The following is a 22,306-nucleotide window of genomic DNA, read 5'->3' as shown; positions in this document are numbered from 1 at the left end:
ACTGGACAGACTCAAATTTTTTTGCATTAAGAAGTACTTTTAATCTGTATAGTAAAAAATTAAAGTTATCTCCCTTTGACCAATCTATAAGACTGATTAATACTTCTTTTATTCAAAACAATTAAAAACAGTTTCTAAACTTAAAAAAAGAGAATTTAAACTCAATGTTCTGAATAAACTAGACAACATGTCACCAAATGAAAGCAAGGAATTTTGGAAACTATTAAGAACAATAAAAATTAATAAGGACAAGAATGATGATAATATGCTGGATTTAAGTCAGTTTGCAGATCACTTTAAAAATCAGTGTAAACCTGAAAAGATAGATAAAAATTTTGAGAAAAGTATTTTTGAAGAATTATGCAAAACAGAGAAGTTGCTAACATCAAAAGAAAGTGATACACCAATAACTATATCTGAAATAAAAACACAAATTAAAAGATTAAAAAGTGGGAAAAGTTGTGGACCAGATAAAATATGTTATGAAATTATAAAACATAGTAGTTCTGTAATGTTAACAGCCATAGCTAAATATTTTAACCTTATATTATCTACCTCTCTATATCCTGAAAATTGGAATAAATCATTTATAATTCCTTTATTTAAAAGTGGGGATCATCTTAATCCTTCAAACTACAGAGGAATTTCTCTGATGAGCTGTCTGAGTAAATTATTTAATATGGTTATAAATTGTAGGTTACTTACTTTATTTGAAAATAATATATGTCACCATCAACTAGGCTTTAAGAAGAATAGTAGGACTTCAGATGGTATCTTTATTGTAAAGACTCTGTTTAATAAATATATAAATTATAAAAAGAAAAAGATTTATGGTTGTTTTGTAGACCTAAAAAAGGCATTCGATTCAGTGTGGAGGTTAGGTCTTTTGTACAAAATAACAAAAAATGAGAATATTGGTGTAAAATTTTACAATTTGATAAAAAATATGTATAAGAATACTGAAGCTTCAGTGAAATCAAAGGAGAATATATCTGAATATGTCTCTATTGATAGAGGAGTGAAACAAGGGGATAATATGAGTCCAAACTTATTTAATGTTTACATAAATGATCTACCAGAAATATTTGATGAAAGTTGTAAACCAGTGACTCTTCAAAATATGTCAATGAACTGCCTTATGTTTGCAGATGACATTTTGTTATTATCTGAAACTCCTGGAGGTTTACAGAACTCTATAAATAAACTAAATTCTAATTGTAATAAGTGGCAGCTCACAATAAATACACAAAAAACTAAAATAATGGTCTTTCAACAGAAAAATATTTTATATAATAAATATGATTTTTACTTAAATGGTGACAAACTAGAAAAAGTTTTAAAATATAAATATCTTGGAAATGTAATTGAAGCATCTGGGAAATTGACTTCATCACACACTGAATTGGCTAAGAAAGGTACTAAAGTTTTGTTTTCTATTTTTAAGTATCTTTCTACTTTAGAAAATGTGTCTATAAAACTATACAAAAAATTGTTTGAATCACTAGTTAAACCTATTCTCATGTATAACTCTGAAATTTGGTATATGGATTTTTATGAAAAAATAATAAGAGCTGAAAGACGAGCACAAATTAAAGACATGAGTAAATTTGATATTCTAGCAATGATTGATAGTGGCCAAGTGGAGAAGACACATTTAAAATTTTGCAAATATGTACTGGGGCTTAGTAAACAATCTGTCAATATAGCTGCAAGAGCAGAACTAGCTCAGTATCCCATCTATTATATGTCTTTATTAAAGTACAATCATCATGATCATTGAAGTACTTAGCAAGAATTTCTAGTGATGAAAATAACCCTTTTTTATATGATGCTTTCTGTTTATCTAAATGGCTTAGCACTAACGGTATATTTTCATGGTTCTCATATGTAGAAAATATAGCCAATGTAAATAAATTAGACATAAATAAAATACAGGATATAAACTATAAACAATAGAAGAGTTCATTCTCAAAAAATATTAGAAAAGAACTAAAAGATAGCTTTGAAAATATTTTCTTTGAAAAATTAGAATTAACTAATGAAACCAGTAAAATATTCTTGTACAGTAAAATAAAAACAAAATATGAAATAGACAAATACATTTCTAAAAATAGTTTTGAAAATAGAAAATTATTATGTAAAATGCGAGTAAGTGACCATTTCTTGGAAATAGAGAGGGGTAGATATAAAAGAATTCAAAGAGAAAATAGAATATGTAAACAGTGTAATATAAATGCGGTTGAAGATGAAACCCACTTTTTCTTAAAATGTAAAATTAATAAATCTTTACGTAATCAGCTTGAAAAAGATATAAATAATATATGTCCAGAATACTTTACATTGTCTGAAACAGATAGATTACAATTAATTCTATCTTCATTTGATATTATGCAGCTTACTGTTCCGTTCATTAAAAAGTCATTTGCACTGAGGGGAGTGGACACAACACCTGCATAAATATTACTGTTTTATCATTTATATATGATGTTTAATATGTTCATTTTTCCATTGTGTATATTGTATTGTATTGTTTGTATATGCATTCAACCCCCACATGCCCCAGGGGTATAAATGTGCATTTCATGAATAAAGTTATTAAACAAAGGAAGCAGATGGATTCATGACAAAATTGTGTTTTGGTGATGGTGATGTGTTTGTACATCTTACTTTACTGAACATTCTTGCTGCTTGCAATTATCTCTATCTATAATGAACTTGGCCCAGTAGTTTCAGTGGAAAATGTTAGTTACAATTTACAAGTTTTATGAAAATTGTTAAAAATTGACTATAAAGGACAATAACTCCTTAGGGGTCAATTGACCATTTTCGTCATGTTGACTTATTTGTAAATCTTACTTTGCTGAACATTATTGGCCCAGCAGTTTCAGAGGAGAAGATTTTGTAAAAGTTAACGACGACGGACGACGGACACCGGACGACGATGGAGGTTTGAAGGTAGTTGGCCCGGTAGTTTTAGAGGAGAAGATTTTTTAAATAGTTTACGACGACAGATGACGAAAACAGACACCGACAGATCTACGACGACGACAGACGACGACGACAGACGATGGACGCTGACGTACGCCAAGTGATGACATAAGCTCATATGGGGCCCTTCAGGCCCCAGTGAGATAATGAATAAAATTGAATAGCTTGTTAAGCCTCAAGAGCTTATATTAATATTGTCTTCTTATTCATTTATACAATGGGACTTATGTTACATACATGTACATCACTCATAACAGACCTCATTCTGATATGATTTTTGCTGTTTGAACGCCACTTTTAAACACCGCATTCAGCTATTTGGTGGTGGCCAGTTTTTATTGGTGGCAGAAGCCGGAGTGCCAGGAGAAAACCAACAACCATCGATATGAAAACTGCCAATCCTAGTCAATTAAGATTGGAGTCGAGTGCACCAGCACGAGCGGGGTTCGAATTTACAACCTCAGTGTTGACTGGCTAGTGATTACAGTATGTAGTAACTACCTATTCTAGTAAGAGGGGGGGCAAGGGGTTTAACTGTTATGCTGTTATGGGGCATTTTAATTCTTTGTTATCTGTTATTCTGAAAATATATTTACTGTTAGCTGTTATTGTCTTATTCTTTGTTAGCTGTTATATGACTATTATCTATTTTGTTATCTGTTATTGTGAGAATCTATTTGCTGTTAACCGTTATTGAAAATTGGAATGTTAGCATTTTGACAGCCAATCTTCCGTAGAAATTGAAGATTATTGAAAATTGTGATTTGAATGGATAATAGTCTCATTGACACGCTTACCACATCTTCTTACAATGTATATCTATTGGGGTCTTTCTACTGGTATTATAGGGTGGCCCTGTATTTGCAGAAGAATTTCAGTAACATACATCACATAAACATATAAAATCAATTGGACCCAGGACCATTCCAGTATATATTATTATTATCCTTTGTAATAAATTCCATTGTTTGTGAACATGTAGCATTTTGTACAAATTATAATTCACTTATTACTTGTACAATAACTCATAGTATGGATTTTGTTATAAAAAAAGCATTGGTACACCCTATAGATTTTTTTATTCAATGACCACATAATAATCTTTATGTTGTACTATTACACCACTGTCCCTGATTAGGGGAGGATTAGACACCAACTAGCATGCTAAAGTTGATGCAGTCACATTCTGTATTTGCCTATTTCCACGTCAGGAGCCTGGATTCAGTGGTTGTACATGTAGTTTGTAACTGTGTTACTAAGTTTCTCGTTCACTATTTTGTGGATAAATTAGGCAGTTAGTTTTCTCCTTTGAATTGTTTTACATTACTAAGTGGTGTGGATTTGAATTATGGCTTTGGGAATTATACAACATCTTTTTCTTTTAGTATTTAAATTATAAGTGCTACTCCCTCTCTTTTCATTAACATGAAAGAGAACCCTGACCACCATATATTTAAAAGCTTTTTAACTGCTTCACATGGCGAAAATTGAAGCTCAGAAACCATTGATGCAAACACAGATGTGTCTTCAGTTTAATTTTTCGGTAAATACCCTTTTTAAAATCCCACAGCTTCTCCAATGCTGTACCCAAATTTTTCATATTCTATAATTTCACATAAGATACATGATTGGTGTTTCACTTGGTGTCATCCAAATTTTCACTATGTCCAATTTCTATTATACTATCAGAATTTTCACTTCAGTCAATTTCTATTATCAGAATAATCATAACTGGTATGCGTGTTTCAGTTACATGTCCTGTCTCCACTGATCTGGGTATTTTTGTATTTTATAAGTAAGTTTTATCATAAGGTCATTAAATAAAAAAAAATATATTGTGCATCAATGTTTTTTTTTTTTATTACTTGTAAAGTATATATATGACATATATTGCTTTTCTGAAGAAAAAAAATCAAAAAATCAAATTGATAATAAAGTGTCACTGGCTGCACTATTTTTAAAAATTAAATAAAAAAACCTAAATCATTAAAAACTGATCCCTCAAATGCCGTGGATTAAAAATATACCTATATCAAAAACAGAAACCAGTAATTTCGTTCAGAAAAATTCAACATCCATACTATAACTTATTGTACAAGTTACGGAAAAAATCAACCAAGGCAGAACTGCCTCAACGGCCGGAACGTCTTGTTTACACAAATTACAATTTTCTAGGTCCATACCACAAGTTATATACTAAGATCTACGAGTCATCTACTGGATTGGTCCTGGACAGATCTATTTTCATATTTCATTTACTGTTATCTGTTATTATCCCTTTTCAATTCCTTGTTATCTGTTTTTCACCAAATCAATTCACTGTTTTGCTGTTATGGGGACCCCCCTTGCCCCCCCTCTAGTAATACTTATATATGATACCAAAATAGAAAGTGTTTAGCAAAAAAGGTTCAGAAAATGATTACCCAGCTAAATATTTAGATATTACACATGTATGGCCTTTGTTGATATTCTGAACTTCCCTTTAACCTTTGAACCTGGAGACTGATGACAGTGGCCGATCCAGGGGGAGGGTTCCGAGGGTTGGAACCCCCCTTTTTTTTTGGACGATCAATGCATTTGAATGGGGACATATAGTTGGACCCCCCCCCCCCCCCCCACACACACACACACTTTGTCCTGGGTTGGGAACCCCCCTTTTTAAAATGGCTGGATCCACCCCTGGATGATAAAGTTTCAGTTCAACAATATTGTTTCAGAAAGTCATAATCATAAATAGATGATCTGTCCTCCCTTCGCCTGCTTTACTCTGCTCATGCAGCTCTTTATAAATTTTAATATTCAATATTGTAATGTCAAATACCTTGAATCAGAATTAATCAATTTAATACAGACTTACATCATGTATATAAATATGTTTGACCCAAATCAGATTTTCATTTTATTGAAATCTTAAAATATCAACTGCTCTACACAATATGAAGCCTTTTTAAATTTGCTTACCAAGATCATTCGACAAAAAAGCTTATAAAGTGACTCGCAGTTGATTTAATTTTACGATATCCGACAGTACACAAAAATCTGATAATTAGTATGTCCATAAATTTGAAATGTTCTGTGGAAGCCATGTACAGGGATTTTTTGAAGTCACTTGGTGTATCAGAAACACACTTATTACGGTAATGACAAGGACAAAAGTGAAACCGGAAAGGGGGAGGGGAATGATGGGCTTACATCATGTACCTCTGTTCCTAGGAAGGCAACTTATAGTGTTGATCAATATATTCTTGCAACTGATGCAATATAAAATGCTGAAGAGCAAAGTTTTTGAAAAGGGACCAATAATTTTTGGAATACTGACACAATTTTGGTCTTTTGCAATAGAAATATATTTTGAGGAAAGGAGGATAACCTGTTGTCCTGACCTGATCACTGATTTTCGGACGAACCCTATACAAAAAATCCTTAAAAAGTTTTAAAAAGTTTCAAAATTGTTAGATCTACACATGCTAACTTTGCATATCTAGGAACTGTTCTGCAACATAAAAATATCTTCCTGTTAAAATTCATAATTATCTATACTGAAATATTCATGACTTTAATACAAGTATTTCAATTAGTAGGATTTTTTGTGAAATAGTCTCTGGACTTAAATGGCCCATACCCAAAATAGAGTGTGTTGACTTTTCATGCTGGTATTTAAACAAATAATTTCAATAAACATGATAAATGTGTTAGTGACGCCATGATAATTTTTAGTAGTATCAACCATATATATTGGCACCAGACAAGGAAGGGAGTAGACTGTGACAATGTGTGCTCATTTAATAAATCTGACCTTTTTTGTAATTTTTTCCCACTTCCCACATTTTTCCCCTTCTTTTTAAATCAAGTTACACCATGAAAAATTCTATGCATTAGCCATAAATATTTAGCACTATAAGACAGGCCACTGCCTCTCAATCCCCCCCCCCCCCCCCCCCCCCCCGAAAAAAAAACCCTTCTAAATCAACCTCTGATGTTACATGTAGCTGATTTACAATACAATTAATTGTCTTATTTTTCTTGTTTTTCTATGTCTTTAGTACATGATGTTATGTCTGTCATAATCGGCTAGATTGGGGATTTTCTCCTAAATTGTGATAATATAATTTGGAATACAATACCCATGTGCAATATTATAATACTATGCAAAAACATTTGCTTCTGATTCATGAAGAAATGATAACTTAAAAGGCAACAACTTTTGGTTAGCAACTTTTATAAATACCGGACTGATTATGAGCTTGATACCTTCATGACCTTGGAAAAGGCAAAAAAAAATTTAGCAAAAAAAAAAGTCACAACTATTGACATTACTAAAACATGCTAAACAAATACACTTTTAAACTATTTCCTAAATTCAAAATTTAAGATTTTTTTTAACTTAAAAGTTTATATCCCATTTTGGGAGATAATCCCAAACGTAAGAAGTTCATAAGATTTTATTTTGAACCAACGTTGGATAAAATTTCTAGCAATGTACATGATTATGGCAATTTATGCAAATATTTGTTCTTCAATACAGCAATAAAATTTGATATGCATGTACAGGATGTAAGCCCATCATTCCCCTCCCCCTTTCCGGTTTCACTTTTATCCTCGTCATTACCTTAGGCAGCAACCATTTGATTTTCTGGGGGGGGGCTATGGTTTTTTTTGGAAAAAAAAGTTTGTTTCCAGTTTTTGGAGAAAAAAATAATTTGTTTTTGATTCTGAGAAAAAAAAATTGTTTGTTTCACCCTCAGCTGCCACTATATGTAATGCTAAAATTGAAAGAAAAAAATTGTTTTCGACTTGTCGCGAAAAAAATAGATTGTTTTTCGCTGCAGGCGAAAAAAAAAATTTGTCCAGAAAAAAAAAACCATAGCCCCCCCCCCCCCCCCCCCCCCCCAGAAAATCAAATGGTTGCTGCCTTAATAAGTGTGTTTCTGATACAGCAAGTGTCTTCAAATAATCCCTGTACATGGCTTCCACAGAACTTTTTACATGCATAGCCTAATATTTACAATTAAGTTGTTTATAAAGTTGGTATTGTTTCTCCCATGTCGAACATAAAAGAGGGGGAGGACAGGGGGGTACCCTTCTCCCACCCCTCTTCTCCTTTCTCATACCCCCGTTCTCCTTTCTCCCATTAGAATAAAACTTCTCCTTTTGAGATATTTTTTCTGGAAATATTAGATCATTTTTTAAAAGGAGAGATATTTTATTTTTTCTCCTTTCTCCCAGCCTTCCTCTCCTTTCTCCTACCCCCTTTCTCCCTTTCTCCCTTACCCCTGTCCTCCCCCTCATAAAATAGTTTAAATCAATAAAGAATCAGATTAATCATATTTGTTTACACATTGACGTAACAACGAGTTCAAAATATAACACGATCTATAAATATTGAATGCTATTTACATTTGCCTGATTGGGGAAAGTGAAACGAATGAAAAGAGATTCAGAAACAATATGCCAGTTGCAGCATCTCCATCTACAGTTCTTCCCGCGGTTTTACTCATGGTGTATCTGACTAGGTACCATGTTAAGTAAGTGTAACGGAGGGGGTCGGTGACGACACCTCCCGGGACGTGTAGTGGCCAGTACTAGTCAAGTGTGGACAGTGTGTTATAATTACCATTTATTTTTTAGCCTTTCCAAATTTATTTCTTCATATTTTGGGCCTTAAATGGCAAGAAGGGGAATGAAACTACACTTTAAAAAAATTGGATCATGAATTTCAAAGTTAAATAGTTCAACACATGCACTGTGAAAATATATATATGTGAAATAACTGTGTTCTCACACCAATTGTCCTTGAAACCTCACTCATAATTATGCATTCTTTTCAAAATACATATTTGGTTATACTTATTAAGTTCTAAGAAAAGTTGTCTCAATTATCATGATTATGGTTAACAACCTAAGAAAAGATGTTTTTATCATGGTTAACAACCATAATTATATTTTTTTTAAATTCAACATTCTTGAAACAAGGTTTTAAAATAAACTTATTATCAAAAAGTACAAAGACAAATTACAGTTGAATAGTTATTTAAAAAAAAAATCCTTTTTCAAGCAATAATTTAATTTAATTTAATTTTCAGTACATTTTCCTTAGTCATCTGCTCTGACCCCTGACCAGGTGGTGGTAATGATCAGTTTTGCTTGTCTCATAACCAAGTCTGATTGTATGGGGAAACCTCTATCTGCCATTACCTCATCAGTTGGATCAATGAGATTTAAAAAACCACTGTCCATTACAATAAAGCGATCAGAGGCCCTCCCGCCATAAGCTTCGGAAATGTATGAAATGCTGCCATTTGGTGCCATTGCCACTAAAAACTTAAGCGTGTTGTTTTTTTTGTAGTCAGACCATGTTTGTGCTTGTAATTCCATATCTCGGGGTCTTTCAATGAATATTTCAGTACAGTCTATGATACACCTAAGATTAGGAGCAATTGAACTATATACATGTGGCAATGTCTCTTTTGTTATTTCTTTATCTGGCCAATGTATAAGAGGCTTCAACTCGTACGCCAGAAACTTCAACCATGTATTCAACACCTGAGAGACAACTGAGAGCTGAACACCAAAAATATCACCCAGTAGCTCACTGTTCATACCAACCTTACACTTTATCAAAGTTATGACAAGTTCATCTTTGACAGACAATTTTCTTTTAGGACCAAATTTTTTAGGTGATTTTTTGAAAACCCTTTTCGCTTTCGTGCTTACGATTTTCTTGCTTCCACTCCAATAGGTCAAACGCTTTGCACGTGGTAACAAATGCTTGTATAGCCTATCAAATACATCTGCATTTGGCAGCCCTGTGTACAATCGTGTTTTGCTGTCATCTTTCACTATGTTATTTGTCATAGTTGTATGAACCATGTTTTTTGTGCCTTTACTGTGTAGTTGTTGTTGTAAATAAATTAATTGAGAATTTAGTTTATTGATAGTTTGTTGCTTGGTGAAGCAACCTTTACAAACACAGTTGGAGGAACAGTCACATTTAGAAGCATATGAATGGTCTGATTTATTAAGATGATTGTCAGATTGCAGCTTTTCTTTACATGTACTGTTTTTCTCTTTATTTATACCAGTGTAACAGTGGTCTGATTGTGCAGATTTTTTAACATAGTCAATATACGGTGTAGCAGTATATATTTGAATGTCTTCTGCTGGTAAATTTGTGTCTTGAATGTCTTGCAATACAGATGACTCAATTGTACTTGTATTTTCAGACACAGACTTGCTTTTCTTTTGAAATTGATGTTTAACAATTATCTTTCTGGATGGTCTTACAGTTGGTTTTACAGTGTGCCCTAAATTAACCAATGGATAAGGAGTACATTCCTCAAAATGATTTGAGCAAACCCTGTCATGAGCTTTTGGAGTCCAGTTTTTATTAGTTGTTGGGTCAATTCTATTTACTTGAATCATCCATTTTTTCCTTAACTCAGGATTCTTGTTTTCTGTTGGAAATGGAAACAACTTGAAGGGTGGTTCACAATCACAAGACCTTGTTCCTAAATTACACTTATGAACTTGACACAAAGTTTTCATCCATTTGTTGAGGTGGTAGGTGGAATTACCACACCCAACAACACAACAAATTTCATACTATACAACTTCTCTTTAACATTACAATGAAACTTTAAATATCTTGACCTTTACTTTGACTAATACCTGAAAGAAACAAAGACCAATAAAAACTTATTGCCACCAAGTAATATAAAACATTACAGAGCAACCTGTGTAAACTGAATAAAGTGAGCACCAATATTTTGTCAAATTCTAATACATGTTAACTAAAACAGTTTTAGGCTAAAGAGATCTGCATTATTAGCTGATGACCAGTACCTTGTGCCAATTAACCAAGATATATTACAAAACTGTTATGCAGTGTCCAACTATCAACTATACAAATCCTTGGAATAAACTAACAAATGACTGCCACTATAAACTTTATACATTGTTTTTTTTTTTTATAAATAACAGAATTTTTTTATTGTGATGTGACATGTGTGTTAGACTTTTGTTAGAATTTGCCCAAAACACTTTTTAAGAAATACTTTCTGTGCATTTCCAAACTGTCATTATGCGCATTAATTATGAACAGTTTGTTATTTCTTTATTTATTTTTAGTAATTGTGTTATACATGTATTGACATGGTATAAAACTTTAAAGCATTTAATATTTCTTGTGTTTTGAGTTTTGTCAATGGTCACATTTTGGACATAGCATATTTACTTTAACAAGTTTAAGTTATACTGTTCACACATAAATTTGTAGTTTACATGTACATGTAGGTGGAATAATTTAAGTGCCTTCCTTGCAAATACCATTTTTAAGTTGTGTTTATCTTATTTAAAAATAAATAAATACACATGTGCTTACATAAAGTGTTTCAGTATTTATTCGAGTGTTGTTTATAGACTAGTGGTAAAAAAAAAGTCTGTTTATAGATATAAAAAGATGTGGTATGAGAGCCAATGATACAACTATCCCTTCATTATTTTTATAATAAGCCATCACAACAAGCTATGAGTTAGTTATATGACTATGATTAAGGCCATAACGGGACCCAACAATTACTTGCGTAGAATCATTCAACATAGAAGTCGCATTATTGCCATCGGTACTGTCATGACCGTCCAATATCTCCGTTTTTTAATTTTTCTGGAGCAATTTTCCGTGAAACTCATTTGAAAACCCTCTGTTCATCATTCAATACTACCGTATGTTGCGTAACAATAAATATGTTTCTTCCTGCGCAACGATTACTAACGTTTTAAAGCATATTCACGATATCCGTTGTGTATTTATCCCGTTTGTTTATCTGCAATGACTTTCGACCTTAGTGGGTGATCTCCCTTGAATTTTTTCGCACCTGCGCATTACAGAACTCCGAACTCGCTTATTCGACCATCGGGATACCTAACTCGAATGATTCAGCGCCCTCTATCGGTCAGTGTCCTCTCGAGGGCTTGAACGCACTATACGCTAATAATCCTTCATCTGCCCTGTGAATTAATTTGAGTCTGCGCAATTGGCTACCGGAATTAGATTCAAAGTATAAACAAGATGAATGTAAACAACGCGCTTCAGGTTATCGAGACAAAATATTCGTTTGAGTTCAAAGAAAAGCAGATTGAAGCTATTAATTCAATTGTAAATGGAAAGGACACCTTTATTGTTCTTCCGACAGGCTATGGAAAGACCAAAATATACTCTCACTTGCCAGAGATATACGGACTAGTTAACAACATGATGGGAACAATTTTAGTCATATCGCCACTGCAATCCTTGATGTTAGACCAAGTTGCAAAGATGTCAGCATTAATGCAACAATTGTCGGCGAGTAATGTAGCGATCGATAGTGAGTCGGAATATAACGACTGGATTATTCGGGTTACGGGATACCTGATATCAGATTATTGCTGAACAACAGACAATAAATCTCAAATGAAAACTATATTTATTCACAAATGTACAATAATTGCATGTATTTAACAAAGTCGGAAATAAACAGGAGTCAGAAAACTTTCTAAAATGAAGTTCAAAAATTATAGACTGGTAATTTCAATGTAAAATGAAAATAAAGTGTTCCCAGATTTAGTCTTAAAAGTAAAGTAAATTTGCTTCGCGTTGTGTTACTTAAAATAGTCAAACTTGCACCAAAAAGGGGTGACTATAACTCTTGCGAACTGCACCGAAGTGACGGTGGCTAACTCTATGCTCCAGTGGTACTACTGATTTTAGTTCCGGAGAGCCTCGAGTGGAATGATGCATTCCGGCGAGTATTTGGAGGCCTGTGCAAGGCCGACTCCGACTGATTATCAATTAAAATCATAAACTTGTCATTAAACAGGATAACTTTAACAAAGAAGGTACTGAAGACAAATTTGAATAAATGAATATTCTTAAAACATTATAAAAATATCAAAGTTAATTAATAAAACAGTAAAATAAACAATCATTACTTTTATCATCCATATATATGTTTAAATCAAATTAAACTTAAAATAAACATTTAAATACTAAATAATTAATCTGTCCAAATTAAGGAAAATTAACCTAGGACATCAAGGCACATCTAAATACATTCCTCCCCCCCCCCCCCCCTTAGGACAAATATTAAAGAAATTAATATTTGGGAAAATAACTATGTAAAATAGATGTGTTGAAAACAATAAACAACAATATAAATCAATGCAAATAAAATGTCAATAAATGTCACAAAAATTTCATATATGCACACGGTCTAACCATCGGAAAGTTCCACACGGTATAAACGTCCTGAAATAAATGGTAAACAGTTTATAAACTACGATAATCCAAAGAATATATATCACAACGGTAAACGGATACCAGGGGTGTAGTAGACTGGTTCCCGATCGCTATATTCAGTATGTTACACATATACCAATATAACGACCGGGACGAACTTCACGTTACCTTGAACTTGTTTACAACGTTCTTCAAAATCGGAGGTATTTCTAAACCAAACGTCGTCTATTGGCGAACTTTTTAATTTTGGCGTCTTAGGAGACGCCCCTCACATTATGAATTCCGAGATCCATCTCTCGAAGATGTTATTTGCCAAGTTGAACATCATAATTAAAAAGATAAACAGGAACAAATGAAAAGAAAAAATGAAATGGTATAAATAAAAAAAAACTAGTTTTTGATTCCAGAACTTCGATTTGAATAGAGAAATGATGAGACCTGAACGTACCTGAAATCATAGTTATCAGTTATTCTAACTTCAAATTTTTACTGTTTTATTTTTCAATGGATTTTCTTCAACTTTATCAAAAAGTTCTATATATTTTTAATAAGAAATTATGAAAAATATTGTTGACCATTGTCAAAACTCGGACCTTAGCGAGGAAATCAAAGTGGCAGTGGCTATTTTGCCGGCTCTGAATAATATATCTCTGAAATGGCTAATTTATCGGCAACAGCAATATCGTGACTGTGTTGCGGGTGCTGGAAAAATAGAAAATATGTTTATTGTGTTGGCATGAGGTAATCGGAATCCAAACCAGAGACATATCGGGACTCCAGGGCCAGGATCAGGTGTTTTTAAGCTTGGTATTAGGGATCAATCCTTTCGGGATCAAGGAATTCTTTTTTCGAAATTTCGTGATGTCGGGATTGCTTTAAATTCGGGACCTCGGGATTTCATATTATTAAGCCCTTGATTTCGGGATCAGCCCTTCGACCATGCACACTGTCATAGTACTTTTCAAAAGAAAATATTAAATTTCACTCTTTGATACAATTAAGACCCTTCAAAATAACAAATTAACTATGTTGCTGGTAAAACAGCCTTTTCTAGATAAATAGGCCATTTTGCCGGCTTGAATTGAAATATTTTAATCAGAGCCGGTAAAATAGCCACTGCCAATTAAAATATTATACCTGTATTGACCAGATAATTTCCGATCAAATCTTTTTTTGATAATATATTCAATTAATGCTTTTGACAAAATCTAGATTTCAAGGAAATTACCGTCGAGAAAATAAATGAATGGAATTTATTAGTGAAATTTCAGGTCCATTTAAGATTTTAATTCACCATTCAGGTCAGAGTTTTGGTTCCCAAAACATATTTTTTATGATTAAATTTTAATCTGTTTTTCATTTTACAAAATCTACAGTTGAAGAAAATACATTGAATACTAAAAAAATTATTGAAGTTTAAATAAGTCTGACCTTAGATTTTCAGATCAGTTCAGGTCTATTCATTTCTCTGTTCTACTAGTCCAGGTTTTGGCATCAAATATTTGTTTTTTATTTGAAAAAACATATTTTTGATAAAGTAGGGTTCATTTAATAGAATTCTTATTTGAAGAAAAAAAATCCATTGAAAAAAAGCAGCAATTGTTATTTGAATAATTTGAGTCATATGTGTTGAGGTCTCTATTATCTGGGATTCTATTTGAAATGTATGGGATATGACACTGCTCAGCAGTATAAATGTATTCTAATTTCTTGATTTTTTTCTTTTAGTGTTTTTTTATCAATTTCATGTATCACTTTAGATTCAGTTTTATGTAATTTTTTGTTGTTTGGTTTGTAGCTGATTTTTAGCTCACCTGGCCCGAAGGGCCAAGTAAGCTTTTCTCATCACTTGGCATCCGTCGTCCGCGCGTCCGTCGTCGTTAACTTTTTACATTTTGAACTTCTTCTAGAGAACCACTAAATGAAATTAAACCAAACATGGCATGAATGTTCCTTATGAGGTGCTGACCAAGTGTTGTTACTTTGTAGCCGATCCATCATCCAAGATGGCCGCCAGCGGGGGACTAAGTTTAACATAGGGAAATCTTCTTTAAGAGAACCACAGAATGAAATGCAACCAAATTTGGTCTCAATCATTATTTAAGTACCTGTCATGATTAATATCTTTTTTTCAAAAAGTAGAGTCAGGTGAGCGACACAGTCTCTTGAGAGCCTCTAGTTTTGTGGCACTCTTTCTTTTTTAAAGCTAATTTGCTTTTTGGTTGGTATTTCTTTCTTTTGGTCATCATGGTCATGAGTATTAATTTGTAATGATGAGGTTGGTAAAGCTTTGCTCACACGGAACAGCAAACTAAAAAGGACCACAAAAAATACTATTGTAAAACAATCCATGAATAAATTTGATCTATGATACAATGTACAAAGGACATATACAGGGGACTTTGAGAGTCAGATATGTATATTGCATCCAAGTAATGTGGCAGCAGCTTGAATTGCAATTGATGTAACCCACATATTTCATTTTGTGTACTTCAAAGTAATATGCCTTGTATATTATGTATATAATATATACCTATTAAAAGTCATTGTATTTTCATAGTTAATAATAGCTTCCTATAGCTGTATAATGAAACCTATGGGAATGCAACCCGAGTATAAATCTCACTTTCTTTGGTATAATTTTGATTTTCATTGTCTTTGATAAGAAAACAAAAACAGAAAGTTTTTTTTTTTTACATTGGAACAACAGAGTCAGTGTGGGGCCACTAAGCTAAACTGCCCGCTTTGCACCAGCTGATATAAATGAATGCTTAGTGTGGGAATCGAACCCACATACACCAACTCTGTTGTCCTATATTTTTAAATGAATTAAAATTTGCTCAAAGAATAAACAACCAAACAAATTAAGTGTAATAAAATTTAATAAAATGTTCCAGGGTGCAGGTTCATACAACCCCAGAAGTTGAACCCTTAACAGTTTGGGCAGCCAAATATCCCAGGACACAACATTTAAGCTCGATACAGCTCTGAATTTGGATTGTGACACAGCATAGGTTTCTGACACAGAATGAATGTGGTCTATTAAAGAACTTAATTTTTTTAAATTGGACATTTATCTTTTATGGTCCAATATCCAAAATCTAAATACATGGTTAGATTCAGCATTTTAAAGAACCTCAAAAATGCAATTTTTAAGGAAATCAAACAAAGTTTAAGTTTGGACCCTTTTGACCTCATATGGACCAATTTGATTACAGGGCCGAAAAATAAAAAATCTAAATACATGGTAAGATTCAGTATATCAAAGAACCCCATATCTTGATTTTTTGTTGAAATCGAAGTATAAGACAAGTATTGTTTTTGGCCCCTCATTCCTAACCAGTTTATAGGGCCATAAACCCATAAATCAATCTCAACCTTCCTTTTTTTGTATGGAACCTTGTGGTACAATTTCAGAAAGATCCATACACTTGCATACAAGTTACTTTCTGGAAACTAGAACCAGATGCTCCGCAGGGCGTAGCTTTATACGACCTCAGAGGTTGAACCCTGAACGGTTGGGGCAAGTATGGACACAACATTCAAGCTGGATTCAGCTCTAAATTTGGATTGTGATTAAATAGTTGACACAGCATAGGTTTCTGACACAGAATGAATGTGTTCTAATGAACTTAAAATTTTTGTTTTCTCTTAGAGCAATTCACTATGCTGTTGAATATTAATTCTCTCAAAAAAATGTTTGAAGAAATTTTCTTTTTTATTTATGAAATTTCAAATGAGAAAAATTGAACCCAATTTTTTTAATCACATCCCCCTTTCCCTTATTCCAAAACTAATCTCAATTAAATTTCTAATGGAGTTTGCAACAATAACTACTCATTTAAATACATCATAAAATATTAAGATGTAAAAAACTGCTTGTTATCACTGAATGGTAAAGATTATTTTAATTTATCAGTTGGTAGTAAAAAGTGAATATACATTGTATATTGTATATAACAAATATTTAAGTTGATTCTGGACAAAGAAAGATAACTCCAATTAAAAAAAAATCTTGCTATTGCACAATATTTTGCAATTAGATATTTCTTGCTTACTATTCTGGACAAAGAAAGATAACTCTAATTAAAAAAAAATTTGCTATTTCACAATATTGTGCAATTAGATAGTTCTTGCCATTGCGCAATACTGTGCAATTGAAAAGACTTGATATTGCACAATACTTAATATAATAATTTTAGATCCTGATTTGGACCAACTTGAAAACTGGGCCCATAATAAAAAATCTAAGTACATTTTTGGATTCAGCATATCAAAGAACCCCAAGATTTCAATTTTTGTTAAAATCAGACTAAGTTTAATTTTGGACCCTTTGGACTTTAGTGTAGACCAATTTGAAAACAGGACCAAAAATGAAGAATCTACATACACAGTCATGACAGTTAGATTTGGTATATCAAAGAACCCCATTTATTCAATTTTTGATGAAATCAAACAAAGTTTAATTTTGGACCCCGATTTGGACCAACTTGAAAACTGGGCCAATAATCAAGAATCTAAGTACATTTTTAGATTCAGCATATCAAAGAACCTAACTGATTCATTTTTTGTCAAAATCAAACTAAGTTTAATTTTGGACCCTTTGGACCTTAATGTAGACCAATTTGAAAACGGGACCAAAAGTTAAGAATCTACATACACAGTCATGACAGTTAGATTCGGCATATCAAAGAACTCCAATTATTCAATTTTGATGAAATCAAACAAAGTTTAATTTTGGACCCTTTGGGCCCCTTATTCTGTTGGGACCAAAACTCCCAAAATCAATACCAACCTTCCTTTTATGGTCATACACCTTGTGTTTAAATTTCATAGATTTCTATTTACTTATACTAACGTTATGGTGCGAAAACCAAGAAAAATGCTTATTTGGGTCCCTTTTTGGCCCCTAATTCCTAAACTGTTGGGACCTTTTTAACTCCCAAAATCAATACCAACATTCCTTTTGTAGTCATTAACATTGTGTTTAAATTTCATTGATTTCTATTTACTTAAACTAAAGTTATTGTGCGAAAACCAAGAATAATGCTTATTTGGGCCCTTTTTTGGCCCCTAATTCCTAAACTGTTGAAACCAAAACTCCAAAAATCAATCCCAACCGTTCTTTTGTGGTCATAAACCTTGTGTCAAAATTTCATAGATTTCTATTAACTTAAACTAAAGTTATAGTGCGAAAACCAAGAAAATGCTTATTTGGGCCCTTTTTGACCCCTAATTCCTAAAATGTTGGGACCAAAACTCCCAAAATCAATACCAACCTTCCTTTTGTGGTCATAAACCTTGTGTTAAAATTTCATAGATTTCCATTCATTTTTACTAAAGTTAGAGTGCGAAAACTAAAAGTATTCGGACGACGACGACGACGACGACGCCAACGTGATAGCAATATACGACGAAAATTTTTTCAAATTTTGCGGTCGTATAAAAATGCCTATTTGGATCCCTTTAAAGGCGTTCAAGTCCTATACTGCTAGAACCATAACCCCCAAAATCAATCCCAACCTTCCTTTTGTGCTGTCAAACCTTGTGTTTTAATTTCATAGAGATCATAGACTTAACTAAAGCTATTGTCTGGAAACTAAGTGTCTTTGGACGACGTGGACAATGACGCCGGATTACAACGACAACAATATATGGTTCATGCATAGTCTTTCATTATTATTATAAATGTTGGTTTGCTAGATCCAAACACCAGCCCAGGGACCTACTGAAATTAGTAATAAAAAAAATCACTTATCTATAAGTAGCAAATTTATAGTTTCGTCACAAATTGTGATTTTGAAGTTTAATATACCAAAATTTTAAACATATAGGTTTAGATATCGATTATATCTTATTTTTTGTAAAATTGGAAACAATGAACTTTTTCCTCCTTTTTAATAGCATAGAAGGTTAATTTTTGCCTTTGATGCAAACATTTATGTCTAAAATCCATATTTGCTGAAAAAATGTTAAAATGAAGGCTTTATATTATCAACCGATACTTTCGTAACAGATTTTTCCCAAGTGGGAGTAAATTTTGCTGTAAAATTCAAGGTTTTATACACATGATATACATGATATAAGGTAGTAAAATTTTACTGTTTGCGATCACAATTTCACTGTTCTTATTCTATATAGCTAAGTGTTAAAAAATTAGTGGTGGAAATTTAAATAGTAATACTTAAACAGGTTTTTTTGGGAAGAAAATAGAGGTATACCTAAACATGTGATGATGGACTCTCCACAGACTACATAATACTTAATTCTTTGTTTAATTGTGCAATTAATTTCTTCAGAATTTTAAATCAACATTAAGAAATTAAAACTCAACCCTCTGAAGACTGCAATTCATCTTTAAACCTGTGATTCCAGAAATATTTCAAAATTTTAGAATATGAAATCTGTAGTCTCTTGTGTCTACAATGTATATCCAGATGCAGCATTTAATTTATTGCCCATTTCTTTGCAGAATAATCTTTTAATTACAAAACAAAGTATACAATACAACATAATATGAACTAAATAAAATAACATATAATTTTTATTATTATTTATATTAAAATTATTCAGTTCTTGTTTTGTTTTTTAAAACTAATAAGTTCTGTAGCAGCAGCTGATTGATCTAAATGGTATCATTCATCAATAAACAGATGAATTTGTTTTCATCATTAAAAATAATTGGTGGTCAGATAAACATAAAATATTTAGTTCACTACATGTGCATTTAACTCATTTATGTCAAATTATGAAGACTGCAAACAAACTATATATATAATACATGATATATAGAGTGGACCATATATCAAATGAAACCCTCAGAAGGGGGGGATACAAATCTCTTGAGATATCAAATGTCACTCTTTTAAAATTTTTGTTACATTATTAAACCTGATGGATTTAAACATTTTTAGTTGAAGTCATGCACCAGTTCGTCTACACCCATAGTAAATTTTCAGGTGCAAATGTGACCATATGTCAGTATGTGTAAAGTCCCTGTAATAAACAGATGGTCTTCATGTTTTTCATTTGTATAAGTGCAATATAGACATTTCCCCACATATATGTCATATCTGGTCATACATGTAATGTATGATATAATTCTGCTTCAAAACTTACTGCTTACATTATCATGATTATATAGCCCGTCGTCATACATTTATTGTTAAACTATATTGCGGTTATCCAGCCAAACAAATTTGATTTTTTTCTTTATTCTTTCTTGTCCGATACTTATCAACTGCTATTAAGTCTTACAGGGTGTAATTTATAGGTTGACATTGGTCTGACCAACATACAACTTTAAAACAAGTCCTTGTCGTTGGATGTGCTTGGAATAAATCGTTTGCACATTTTTTGTCTGTGTTCCAATTTAAATCATTAATGTCATTTTTTGTCTGTGTTCCAATTTAAATCATTAATGTCTTAAATCAAAGAAAATACTTATTTGCAGAAATGTGCAAAGTCGTTTTGTTATTTTCTGTCTCCTAAGGCCAAAATTTAAAGCTTTTGTTTACTTGAGGCGGTCTCCCAAATTCCAACTTCCGGTCCAATTTGAAATTTAAATAATAACCCCGTACCGGGACCTCGTGAGAGAGTATGGCTAATAGCTAATACCTGGAACGTAGTACCGGGAACCAGGGTAGGGGTGTAGCTGCCGTTAGGCACTTTAGGCACGTGCCTACACACATTTTTTTCACAAATATTTTTTGTTATTTAAAAAAATAATAAACAACGTTATCTGTAGATGAAAGCCGGTGAAGTTGTCAAAACTCTTTAATTATCGAATGTCATGTGTACACTAGTCTCTCGTCCTTAGACTAGTGAATGGAATATTGGATAGAATTGAATGTTTAAACTTTTTACGATTTTACCTTATATAGAAACTATAAACTAGAACTTTGGCTCAGATCATTTCACTTCTATCAACAAAAACTTGAATGAACCTTAACTTAGACACATGAGTTTTTTAATTAGTTGTTGTTAGTTTTCAACTAGCTTTCCACTTTGTCTTCACCCGACTTGCCAATGTTGGTCGTCTGTTTGGCTGTGCAGTATGTATACAGTCACGTTTGGTCAGAGAGAGGAGAGGCAGTTTTGGTGGTTGAAACCCCATTTTTTTCATTTTTTTTACTTTTGTGGACGTTTTAGGGTGTTCCGTGGTTTGGACCCCCCTTTTGCAGAAAGGCTGGATCCGCACCTGGTCTGATATCGTCAATTATCGAATTAAATGATGATCCGATCATTCAACTGATTTTTTATAGTTTGGTCTTGTGCTGTGCTAGTTTTGGGGAGAAATTAGCGCACACAGACATTTTTAACCCTGCCAAATTCTTTATGTACCTGTTTCAAGTCAAGAGCCCGTAATTCAGTGGTTGTCGTTGGTTCATGTCTGTCATGTATGTTTTTCGTAAATTGTTTTATTATGAGTTAGGCCGTCAGTTAAATTCGAAAGGCATTGATTCTTATTTTCCCCCGAAAATCAAATGGTTGCTGCCTTAGCTACCACCATTCCACATTCGAATTCCTTTATTAAGTTACAATATCCCGATCCTGTGATGAAAAATTCTTTGTTGTATTGTTCAAATATGTATTAAATTTTTTTTAATTGCTGGTAAAAAAAATCAAAATATGCTACTTACTCTGCCAGAGCATCTAGTCACCTTTCGATATATATAAATATTTATTTTGTACGAGGATTATTTTCATTTTTATTTTAGATTAGATTCTTAACATATTTTGTACTGTCCTTTTCTTTTTGTCTTGTATACTTATTCAGTAATTGTTTGTTTATGTCTTACATATTTGTTTTTCGTTCATTTTTTGTACATAAATAAGCCGTTAGGTTTCTCGTTTTACATTGTTATTTCGGGGCATTTTATAGCTGACTATGCGGTATGGGCTTTATTCATTGTTGACGACCGTACGGTGACCTATAGCTGGAAATTTCTTTGTCATTTTGGTCTCTTGTGGAGATTTGTCTCTTTGGCAATCATACCACACCTTCTTTTTTTATATCTATTGTACACATTTTGTATTTGTCTC

General features: G+C 32.6%; 1 protein-coding gene across 1 annotated transcript; it reads right to left on the bottom strand.

Annotated features, from left to right (window-relative positions):
- Positions 1–9,081: 9,081 nt before the first annotated feature.
- Positions 9,082–10,533, bottom strand: LOC139483432 (uncharacterized). Its single transcript, XM_071267452.1, has one exon. It carries the CDS (start codon positions 10,531–10,533, stop codon positions 9,082–9,084), a length of 1,452 nt encoding a protein of 483 aa, XP_071123553.1.
- Between the last annotated feature and the right edge of the window lie 11,773 nt (positions 10,534–22,306).

Source organism: Mytilus edulis, chromosome 7, assembly GCF_963676685.1.
Source record: "Mytilus edulis chromosome 7, xbMytEdul2.2, whole genome shotgun sequence".
Taxonomy (NCBI): Eukaryota; Metazoa; Mollusca; class Bivalvia; order Mytilida; family Mytilidae; genus Mytilus; species Mytilus edulis.
Note: the sequence above shows the minus strand (reverse complement) of the source record. Positions and strands in the feature narration are given on the sequence as shown.

Excerpts from the sequence above, each read along its gene's own strand:
- LOC139483432 (XM_071267452.1), bottom strand. The coding sequence starts at position 10,533 with ATGAAAACTTTGTGTCAAGTTCATAAGTGTAATTTAGGAACAAGGTCT.